Source organism: Apaloderma vittatum, unplaced genomic scaffold, assembly GCF_000703405.1.
Source record: "Apaloderma vittatum isolate BGI_N311 unplaced genomic scaffold, ASM70340v1 scaffold40883, whole genome shotgun sequence".
In the NCBI taxonomy this organism is placed as follows: domain Eukaryota; kingdom Metazoa; phylum Chordata; class Aves; order Trogoniformes; family Trogonidae; genus Apaloderma; species Apaloderma vittatum.
In genome coordinates this window covers 25,519-37,685 of record NW_009709474.1, presented here as the reverse complement: position 1 = coordinate 37,685, position 12,167 = coordinate 25,519, and the positions used below count along the sequence as shown (strand labels likewise).

At 38.5% G+C, this 12,167-nt stretch overlaps 1 protein-coding gene across 1 annotated transcript in view; it reads left to right on the top strand.

Annotated features, from left to right (window-relative positions):
- The window catches only part of MSH3 (mutS homolog 3), a 32,670-nt gene extending 26,010 nt beyond the window's left edge, over window positions 1-6,660 (top strand). The window contains exons 6-9 of the mRNA XM_009866929.1: window positions 310-496; window positions 705-834; window positions 3,447-3,621; window positions 6,552-6,660. Of these exons, the coding sequence (XP_009865231.1) occupies window positions 310-496; window positions 705-834; window positions 3,447-3,621; window positions 6,552-6,660 (601 nt within the window). The remainder of the gene's footprint in view (window positions 1-309; window positions 497-704; window positions 835-3,446; window positions 3,622-6,551) is intronic.
- Window positions 6,661-12,167: the final 5,507 nt, after the last annotated feature.

Genomic DNA, 12,167 nt, shown 5'->3' with positions numbered 1-12,167 from the left:
CTCCCCCAGATAGCTATGGGGTCAGCCCACCATATTGGCCTGGGAAATGCATGCAAGCCCTTACCTAATAATACCTCTGGACCTTTCAGACTTTTAGAGTACCCTCACATCTAAACCATGTGTTACTGATTTTTTTTCTAAGCAGTAGCTTGTTCTAGAAGGTGAATGTTCTGACTGGGCTTTTCTGCTCTTCTTGGAGCAGCAAGAAGAGATTTCTAACAAAATGGTTTCATTATAATGATTTTTTTTCAGTGTTACCTGGCATTTATTTGAACATAATAAATTAATCTCTTTTGTATCCCATTACAGAATGGGTGCAGCAGACAACATTTACAAAGGCCGAAGTACTTTTATGGAAGAACTGTCAGATACTGCTGAGATAATAAGAAAAGCAACTTCAAGATCACTGGTAATTTTGGATGAATTGGGAAGAGGAACTAGCACACATGATGGAATCGCCATTGCTTATGCTACACTTGAACATTTTATTAAAGATGTAAGTATTCAATCTGACGCATGCTTGTTTTTTCAACCTGTGCTATGGTAGGCTGACTTTGACATGGTGTGTATTTCCTTTTAGAAATATGTCTTGCCTGAACTCAGAGCAAAGGGCTATGGATTAAGGATAGTGAGCCTATGCAGCTGTGTTAAAAAAAAATAACATTTAATGCTAGACCTTCTTACTTGTCTATTTCACTGTGCAGGTGGAGTCACTGACACTGTTTGTCACCCACTATCCCTCAATTTGTGAGTTAGAGAAGGTGTACCCAGAAAAGGTCGGTAATTACCACATGGCTTTCTTGGTGAATGAAGAGGAAAGTGCTGAACAAAAAGGTACAGTATAAATCGATCTGAGATTCTGGCACTATAGTTATAGGCAGAAATCGAAAAATTGTTGTGGTCATTTAAACCTCAATATGAAAGCGATACATCCAAACTCCCTGGAGTATACACACTCATTTTGAGGGGCTCAAAAACTGAACAACCATTTCTCTTCAATATTTAATACAAGGATGGGCTAGGTCAGATAAAACATTTGCTCAGCCTAGTGTGCGGCTTTTCACAGTAGCCAAATACAAAGGATTAGGGAGGGAGGGATTGAGGACAAAACATACAGCAACTCTTCTTCCTCTGCAAGATCTCCCTCTCTGCAAACACTTGCTATTTAGAGGCCTTCTAAAGCTAGATGTTTTTCCACTTTTTTAGTATCTTCAGTGGATTTCATTTCAACAAGGTTGTCTAGTATCTCTGAGTATCCCTGTGTACTTCTAGCATCTTCATCTTGGTGTGTCAATGAGCTCCAAAATTTACCACTGCGGTGTGTGAAAAACCACTTCCTCTTGGTTGTTTTGAAACTCTTTTGAAACACCAAGTAGCTTCACTTCAGGGTGCCATTTCTTGAATTAGAAGAGACAGAAGAATAATCTCTGTTCATCCTTTCTACGCCATGCATAATTTCATAGATTGTTTATCGTAATCCCCTTCAGTTCTGGTTTTACCAGGCAGAATCACAGAACGTTAGGGGTTGGAACAGACCTCTGGAGATCACCTAGTCCAGCCCACTGCCAGAGCAGGTTAAAGATTTAGAGCATTTTTTCTTCTTGTCACTGTTGCTCTGAATTAGTAATTTTAGTAATACTTGACATCTTACTCCTTAACTCTTTTTCTTGTTTGATAATGGGTATGTTGAGCAGCTCTGTCTAACTGCAGTGATGATCACCTTCATGGTGAGAACTGACTGTTACCGTGTTTCCTGTCTTTAACCAATTATTTGCAGATGCAGGCACCTTCCTTTTAGATTATGGCTGCTTAGTTTTCAGAAGAGCATTTGATGCAACGCTCTTGTCAAAAGCCTTTTGAAAACCTGTATGAGGTTTATACACTGGATCTCTTACATGGATTTCAAACTAACAACAGTTTTGTGATGTAGAATTTCCCTTCATACAAACCGTTTTGATTTTTTTTTAATATATCAGGTTGTCTACTGTGCTTGACAGTTCTGCTTTTATTCTGGATTTCCCACTTTGCCTAGTAATGACCTATTCCCTGAATTGTTCTAGGATTCTTTTCAGGAATTGACATGGTATTTGCTATTAACCTCCCTCCTAATTCATTCTTAATATTGTAGTATCTGCTTACAATGTAAACTATTCAGGACAGAGCACTTTAGTATTTGTCATTAAATAATGTGCTTAAATATAGAAGCTATCACTTTTTAAATGTTTTGGGGAGACTTAGTTAAAAAATTTAGGGTTTGACTAGAGCGAGACTTCAGCTTTTGTATTTTGTTCAATATTAGAAGCTGAAATCACTGTAATACATGTTATCTTTGAGCACAGGTAGTTCAGTGTAATGTTGTGGTTAGGTGAGCACTGTCTAGGTACGCTCACAGAGCTCATTAATTGAACTGGTGATCTCTGATACTCCCAGGCAACTGAGATGTTACCAATATTGAGAACTTACTATTCCTTAACTGTTGTGTCCATGAAACACTATACTTCATGTTTCAGTGTGCTGCTTCAGTATTTCTACATTCAGTGTTGGTTGACCTGAACATTCAGGCCATATGTAGTCTACAGTGTTTTGCTACAGAAAGCATAATAGGTGTAGTACCACAGTGTGTGAGCAGCAACACATTTATGTTTCTTACTCTGCCTGTGTCTTTAGTTTGTTAATGTCTTAACATTTTAATTGAGTTTTTTTAAGGAGAGTTTTATGGCCTGTGTTTTTTCCAATTTTTGGCTTGGACCACTTAGGTCAAATCATCTTGAGTTATCAGGACTTATGGAAATCTCCATTGTTTCCAAAAACTTGTGTTTTTAAGACAGAAGAATGAATGCCAGTGACTGACCCCATAGGTTTTCCAGTCTTTACGCCAGCTTTAGATTGTGCAAAGATGCAACAAGGGCGTCAGGAAGAGGAAGAAGAAGGAGTCATTACATTTATAATCATGACTCTTATATTCTCATCTTATGGTCATGGAATAGAAAGAATTCCTAGTGAAGATCTGCCATCCTAAACTTTGTTTTTTCCTAAGCATTTTGTATGTCTCCTAGCTTCCTGGCAGGCAGCAAACTTGTTGTTGTGCTGTAGTTATGGACTTCTTAATTGTGGAATTACTGACACTTCCTTTATTCTGTCCTTGCTCAGCAAACATGAGATGCAATATCCCAGTTACAGCCCCACTAAGGTATTTGATATGCTAAGATTCTAAGTTTACACATGCAGAAGTCTGCTTAATATAAGACACCAGGTAAAAGTACAGTAAAGAGTTTTTTCAGTCACACAATGGGTGGGTAAAATGTACGGTCTCAAGGAAGTATTTTTCTTCAATGAAATAAATCACACAGGAAGTATGAATGATAATGAGACCATTTCAGTCTTCGGCCTGTTACATTTTATTAATGTAATAGAGTAGTTTTTTATTTGGGTTTTATTTTTTTTAGGATATGAAGATGAAGAGAATCCTGAATTTATCACTTTTCTTTATCAAATAACTAAAGGAGTCTCTGCAAGGAGTTATGGGCTCAATGTTGCCAAACTGGCAGATATTCCTGAAGAAATATTGAAGAAGGCAGCTCACAAATCAAAGGAGTTGGAGACAACAGTGAATATGAAAAGGTCAGAACAGTTGTGATTTTTTTTTTTTTCAGTAATGAAAATTTAACTGTGAATTGGAGAGCATTTCACACAATGTGCATGAAAAAGAACAGTAAGAGCTACTTCAGATATCCTCCTACCCTTCCAGGAATAGATAGTGAAACAAAACTGTGGAAAAAGTACTTAGGAATTTTGCTACACGTTTCAATAGGAACTTTAGATTTTTTAGTTAGCTGTTATGTTAGAGGTTAATAGCTGCCCTCTGAAACAAGACTGAAAAACACTAAACGCACATTGAGCCTAGTATTGGTGATAAATTTTATTTTCGTATGGCAAATACTATATTGTGATGCATACTGTATCGTGGGAGGAAATGCATATATTCTTCTGGTTTAACTAAAAATAAATATTTTTAATATATTTTGATTGCCCCTCCCAAAAATTTTACTGGAAAACTGGGGATTTTAATGCTTTCCTGATAAGGAATTTTCATTTAGGGGCATATGTACCTTATGAAAATTCCCATGTGTATCTAACAGCATCATCTTTATAAAGCCTTTAATGTTATGAACACAGCTTGGATATAAATATATGCTAGTATTCGTATTCATTTCCACTGACTGTTTTGTTGTTACTATTTTCAACAGCAGTCCTATTTGCGAAATTCAGATAGCCCTTTAGATGTAAAAAAAAAAAATTTTTGTTATCTGATAATCATAACTAATCCTGAGAGAATAATTTTATATCAGAAAATTTTAAATACTGATTATTTATAGGTGTAAGCAGTTATTTTGAAATTTAACAGCACTTAGCACTTAACACCAGTTTCTAGCACCTTTTAAGAAAGCAAAATAAAAACATTCCATTGAAGGTGCATGACAGTTTATGGGGAAGAAAATGTGGCACCCTTTGTTACCTGGAAATAATAGTCCATAGTTGATAAAAGTAAAAACAACAAATTGCTATCAATATCTTAACTCTGTGTTTATAGGATATGTAATATTCTAAGATCAAGAAAAAATTGTTATTCAGAAGGATGAGGGTGGTATAAGCTGGAAGGCCGGAGTTACTGTGTAATAAAATTAAACTGTGAAATAATATAATATGTCCCTTTGTCTTACCTTTCTATGAAAATGATGCTAGCATTTTGCTTGGACAGGGCACAAATGGAGCTCTAGCATGTCTCTGTTGTTGAAAAGAGAGTTAATTGCATGCAGAACCTATGAGCGTTAAAAATAGTGTGTGGTGATGTGGTTGAAAGCTGAGGTGCAGTGCCCATAGAGGGGCAGAGTGAGGGCTGGCTAGACGATCTTAATTATGGGACTTCATTTTGTCACATTTGTCGGTTTTTGAACCTGTAGGCTACCATCTGTATTTTAGCTTTCGGTATGTAATTTGCTTGCACTCCTCAAGTGAAAAAAAGAACAAATACTTAATGTAAAGCTGTGATGAATCCTTTTTATCCTGACTTATCCCTAAGGGCTAGCAGCACCTGCGCCCCACACCTCGCTGCAGCCCGCTGCCACCTGAGCGATGCCACTGCAGGCTCCTCCGGCCCTTCTCCCACGTCCCCACAGCAGGGATGCTCCCTGCACTTTGCTCCCTGGTGATGGGGCTGGTTTTTGCACCACCACAAAAGAGGTCAGGCCAGGGACCTGACCCAGATGAGAAGTTGTACTTTCTCCAGCTCATACCACACAAGGTCAGTTTCCTGGTCTTACACATGAGCAGTTTTCACTGTCTGAAGAAAGAAAGAGTGGAAGCAAGAAGAGCAGGAAGCCCTTGATTCTGGCAGCAGTTGACAGAAGAGGGGTAACCTTCAGACTGCAGCCCTGCCTCCCAAACTGGCTTACCACACCTGAAGTTGGATACTTTTGCCTCCCCCTTTCATGAGAGATGGTGCTAGCACCATAGGGGGTTGGGGACAAAGGATGTCCAACGCACAGCAGTTGCTAATTCATTGGATTTGACCTGTACCAGGTTGTTCCTTCATTGTAGACCTCTTGCATGTGCTTTGCAGGGAACTTAATCCTTCTTTATAAACTTGGAGCTCAAGTCAATGAAAAATTCAAGAACATCAGATGTATCTGATGATTTAATTTCATTATTGTATTACGTAATTCTTAATTTTTCTAATTCTTCTACGTAGGTAATTAGAGAAAGATTTTATTTTGTGTATTCCTGCTTATTTTGACTTATTGCCATGATGTGATCTAAATGTCAAAGTATTCTTCTACACCTCTTCCCAGAAGAGACATTTTAAAATGGGTATGGTATATCTGTGGTAGGAAATAAAAATTATCATGATCTTGAGAATCAAACTCAGACCTGTTCATAGCAGTATACTTGTGTTGTCACAATACTCACAGGCCAGCTGCCTTGTCTTATTTTTTTAAATCACTTTCATAATATTTAAGAAAATCCACTGAGTAATTCCATCCAGTCTTGACATCTTTGTCGTCAGGAATGTGTGTTAACCCATTTTAAATGTCTTGTTCTTATTTGTCACAGCTCTTACGAGCCCTTCTTAAATTAAAAAAATCTAAAATGAAAATAGGACTGCTGTGTGTACTCATTGATTTTGTAAATGCATTATCCCTTTATGATTCTACAAGTATGAATTCGTAGGAACTCAATGCCAAAAATTAAACTACAGTTCTATTTATTCCCTTTAATGATTTACTCTTGCTCAGTGTTTTATTTCATCTTGTCAATGCTTCTTGTACTGCAAGTTAGTTATAAAATTAAATTGTTGACTGTCCTAAAGCTATAATACAATACGTAGTGGAAAATGTTAACGAATTGCTTAAAGATCATGTAATATTTGAGCTATGCAGGCTGCCATTTTTGACTGTGAATAGAATTTTGCAGATGACTGTAGGGCTTTCAAGGTTTCATGTGCTTAATTTAAAAAAGTTTCCATGTTTTGACTGATATTTTTCCCTCCCCAGAAAAAAGCTGAAGTCTTTTGCTGAAGTATGGAAGATAACTAATTCTCAGGAACTACAAAAATGGAAGAGTATGTGTGAATGTGAAGATGAAAAAAAGGACAATTTTTAATCCTCAAATCACGCTTAAAGATGGGAAATATTGGCAATGCAAAAAATATAGATGTGGAGACTATTTAATAGATTCTATCAGGGTATAGTTCTAGCTGCATTGAGTTGACTTTTCTGCCTTGAGAGAGATAAGAGATGCTGCATTGTGATATAATGCCCCACATCCACTTCCTGATTGTATGTAACTTTCCCACAATTCATTCCTTCTCTGAAGTGTTTTCCACCCTTTTCCTTAACTATTAATTTCTAATATGTTTAGAAAACTTGAAAATTTATGTTGGTAAATTATTAGGTAAATCTTTTATAAATAAAATAATGTCTTTTATCTTTATTGTACTTCAATTTCTAAAGCATTCAGTTCCTCTGCACTGGGAAAATGCAGCTGAGTTGAATATACTGTACTGCTAGGCAGTTGATAAGAATGAATACCATAAAGAGACTTTCTTTTTTGTTCTATTATTAATGCGTTTAGCATTCATTGCTTTTACAGTCCACCCTTTAAATTTTATGTGTACAGTGAACTTAAGAAAGTGTGTGTTATGTGACTGCATTAGGAGAAGATTTTTCCATTGATGAGATTGATGATGGCATAGCTAGGAGTTTTCAAAGCAGCAACATGAAACGTGGACTGACCATGTTTCCCTCCACATTCTTATACATGCCTGCTTCTTTTTCAGCTTTAGCTTTCATCCTGATGTTGGCCCTTTCTGGTATGGCCTGGATAAAGACTTACTGTAGATAATTTTGGAGTATTGTAAGATGAGGTGAAAGAAGCAATTCAAACTATACAACTTGCATCCTCAGGTCTCTCTCAAATGCAGAGTAAAGCTGGAAAAAACATAAATTATTTTAATTTTTTATTTGCAGTCATTAAGTCCAAATTTCAAATAGGAGTGTGATATCCAAATTGATTTTCGTTTTTAAATATAAATGCTCTGACAGTGGACAGTGAAGATATACTTAAGCCTTGGCAAATAGCTTGTTACATTTAAAATGATTTATTAAGTGGTGTATTGTTTAGCATGGCAAGGTTGTGGTAGCAGGGTATACAGTGGTGGGGTAGCTTCTGTAAGAAGCTGCTAGAAGCTTCTGTGTCTTGTGGAGCCAATGCCAGCTGGCTCCAGGACAGACCCACCACTGGCCAAGGCTGAACCCATCAGCAACAGAATTATCACCTCTGTGATAACATATTTAAGAAGGCAAGAAAAAAAGCCTTCACAACAGCAACTTCAGATAGAGAGAGGAGTGAGAATACGTGAGAGAAGCAGCTCTGCAGACGCTAAGGTCAGTGAAGAAGGGAGAAGAAGATGCGCTCCAGGCACTGGAGCAGAGATTCCCCTGAGTTGTGGTGAAGCCCATGGTGAGGCAGGCTGTCCCCCTGCAGCCCAGGGGTGTGACGAGGTGTAGATGTCCACCTCTGGCCCGTGGAGGACCCCACGCCGGAGCAGGTGGATGCCTGAAGGGGGCTGTGACACCATGGGAAGACCACACTGGAGCGAGCTCCTGGCAGGACGTGTGGAGCCCGTGCTAGAGCAAGTCTGCTGGCAGAACCTTATGGAAAGGACTCACGCTGGAGCAGTCCGTGAAAAACTGCAGCATGTGGGAAGGACTTATGTTGGACCATCTCCCATGGGAGGGACACCACGCTGGAGCAGGGGAAGAGAGTGAGGAGTCCTTCCCCTGACGAGGAAGGAGCAGCAGAGACAAACATGTGAGGAACTGACCACAACCCCATTCCCCATCCCACTGGTGGGGAGGAGGTGGAGAAATCAAGAGTGAAGTTGAACCTGGGAAGAGGAGGGCAGTGCGGGGAAGGTATTTTTAAGATTTGATTTTATTTCTCATTACCTTGCTCTGATTTGGTTGGTAATAAACTGAATTTATTTCTCCCCAGGGATGGTAGTTGCTGAGTGATCTCCCTGTCCTTGTGACTCAGGAGCATTTTGTTACATTTTCTCTTCTCTGTCTATCTGAGGAGGGGAGGGACAGAGCAGCCATGGTGGTACCTGGGGTCCAGACAGGGACAAGGCACCTCAAGTGGAAAGAAGTGAAATAAAACATTTTCTTGATTTTGCTAAAAGGAGAAGAAAATGAGGTTTTACAATCTTTGAGACAGCTGAAGCTTTCAATTTTTTTCAGTAAATGAGGGAATTTTTTTCAGAAAAATGGGTGCCAGATGAATATGAAATAATGTCATTGCAGATGATTGAATTAGCCTTTTCAGTAACAAGAACTTGGTGCAGAAAAGGGTGTAATGTTTTCACCTATCATAAACAGTTTCTAACCTTCACCAAAAAGGTTTTTTTCCAGATTCTTTAGATGGCAAAGCATCATTTAAACAAACAGTTTGTCTGCAACTCAAATAGCAGCAATCCCTACAAGCATGTCCTTCCAGAGTGTGAAGTATCTTTATCTAAACTGGAAGAGCTGTACAAGAAAACTATTTTTCAAGGTGTAGTTACAGGTATGTTTCTCTATGCCACACATTGTGAAGCACAGTGAATGTAATACTCCATTATTTATGCACACAGATGCTGTGCAGTGGATCTAAAGACCTCTGACCATAGTCTTGAAAAGAAATAAACGAGCCATTACTGAATTTCCGTATGTGCTAAATATGCTTTTAGTAAGACTCTCTTTCCCCTCAAGGGAACATCCAGAGTATGCTCTGACAAGAAAAAAACACCTGGATGCAGTCTGAAAAAAATGAAGAAATACAATTAAGAATGAGGAAATGGACATGGTATTACTGGCCTGCTCATACTATTAAGTACAAAGCAATTACAGCAAGCTTTCTTCTTAATGTCTGTGATCATGTAGGAAATAACTTCTGATTTTAGCCCTGCTCAGTTCAGCAACGGAGATTATCTTGCTATCCTGATAAGGTTTATTCTAGATATGCAAGCCAATTATTAAAGTTACTGTTTTATTCGCTGCTGATCATTGTAATTCCTAGCAGACATGCAAAAAGTTACGACAAGTGTGAGAACACACTATAAGGAGATGCATACTGTTATTAGCTGTGTTTACTGCTGGTTTTAGGATACATTTGTAATGAACCACACAGTACAGTGCAATTTTATGTAGACCTTATGTGGCTGATGCAGAGCAGCTGTGCTCTGTAGCAGAGTGAGCGCTGTGTGAGGGGGATTGCTCTGGGATGTGACAAGTTCAGAGCTCACTTGGGTACCTTTGTGGAGCAGGAGGTTAGGCGTAGTCTAGACAGGCAACCAGACAGACATTCCTTGGCCTTTGGTAGCATAGAAACAAAGACTTACTGGAAAACAGCAAAGGACATGAATTTTATAGGAGGTTTTTGTTAAAAAATAAATTCTTCTGCTGTGGGGCTTCTGTGTCATAGCATGAGCCCTTCCAAAGGACAGAAAATAAGAAGCTGCTCTTGTTTTCCCTTTTTTTCCCCACCCCTTCTTTTATATTTCAGCAGACTAAGCTTCATCTCAAACACAATTTGAAGTACAGTTTTGGTAGTGTAATGATCTTGGAGATGTGCCCTGTTTTTAAACCGGAGTAGTAAAATTTTGTCTGTGTGCTGAGTCAGTAATTTTGATCCTGCATACTGATGGCAGTAAAGTTAAAAGAGTGACCCATGCTTAGATGGTCCTTGGTTGTACTGGGAATTCATGTTAGTCTTCAGTTTGCCTTGTCTAAATATTTTTGGAAAGCTGCATGGGGTATTGGCTCCTACTGCCCCTGCCAGCATGCTATTGACATCATTAAAATTGAATATTGATGTGAAAAATACAGCTTTGTGCTATACATAAAGGTAAGGTCTCCTTGAAATGCTCTTCCACTTTATGTTTTTTATCCACTTTTTCCGAGATGATATTTATGACTTCCTTATGTTTTTTCATTATTCCGTCTTCCCTGCTCTTAACATAAAAATTTTAATGCCTTTGTGCATCTTGTCTTCGATGTTTTGCCTTTAGAAATCACAGTGCCACAAGTTAGCAGCAAAAACTGGTAGACCATTTTGATGGAAAAGGAGAGAGAGGGCTGGATACATTGTCACTGCCTTTTTGTATTTGGTTATATAAGAACATTATTATAGAATACGCAAAGTACATTACCAGTAGCAATTACCTTTCTTACTGGCATACAGCATCTTTCACTGAAGTAACTCTCAAGAGGATTTTTCTTTGTGTTGCCAAGTTTTCCAGAAGTATTTATAGAAATGACATGAATTTACCTACCACATAAGTTTACGTTGTGTATAAATGAATTTAAAAATCACTGAAATGTCAGCTGAGTTGGGTATTGCAACAACTCCCTTCACTGCAATGAAAGTAATGTTTCTTTATTGAAATCTAGTGCAAAGTAAATTATCCAGATATTTCCTACTGTATGTAATATTTATTGAGAATTTAATAAAATTATTTTAACTTCTTAACAGTTCAGATATAAATGCATAATTCAGAGGGAAATAAAGGTTTGGTACATTGCACTGAACTGAGAGAAGTAGGACTCTGCTCCAGGATCTGGATCACACTTCAGAATGCCTGCTGGAGGGCCTTCTCCCCAAGCGTCACGCCAGGTGGCCATTGTCATCTCCTCGAGAATCCTGGCCCCAATACCACAAATCTTGGGCAGCAATCTAAAAAGTAAGTCTGAGCTGCCTGTTTTTTTGCCCCTTTCAGATTTTAGAGCATTTGAATGGAGTGGATACTTGTCATCACCTTTTAATTCATCACCATAGCAAACCGAAATTTATCATCTCAGCCTAATTTTCCCATCTGTTTTCCAAGCTTTCCTCCATTTCCTTGCAAAATCTGTGGCAATAAAATCCCAATCGGATGTTTGTTAAATCCAAAATCAGTTCTGGGGGACAAATTTGCAGACTGCTGATCAGAATTAGGAGTTTTAAAAAGACATGTGGCCAGAGCCTAACAAGGGATTTACGGCTGAACAAGGATGAATTTAGGACTGAAAATCCAGCCAGTAGGTAAACATGGGATTCAGTTCTGAGGAGAGTTACCTCTGTCTTTCACCTGCATCAGTGCAGCACTGTTGGCTGCTCTAGTTTTATAGTTTTGTACAGGGAAAGCAATGGATTTGCCCATCTTGGTAGAGTCCGCTTCTAAAACTATTCTTGCTGACGCTATAGAGCTCTGCTGACCTTAGCAATGCTACCGTTGTCATTGTGCATGAGTAAATACGTTTGATGTAGGAATCCTCCGCTTGCTTGAAATAGTAGATCAGTTTCTTCCTTAGCGACAGGTGCACAAACTCAGTATCTTCCTTAATTATACTACAGATTTTTCTCCTTGCCTAGCCATAGACACAAGGAGAAAGCAAAGGATGTTTTCTTAATTTCTTAAAGATCTTAAAAGCAGTTTCTGAAACAACTGTCTTGTGCAAGATATGAATCCTTGCAGACCATGCTGTTAACTGTGAGATGTTGTGTTTGTCCTAGGCTAAGCTATGAGTGAGCTGCAGAGAAAAGGGTGGCAGTGCCTAAAATACTGTACAGGGGAAATAAAGGGTGAAAAA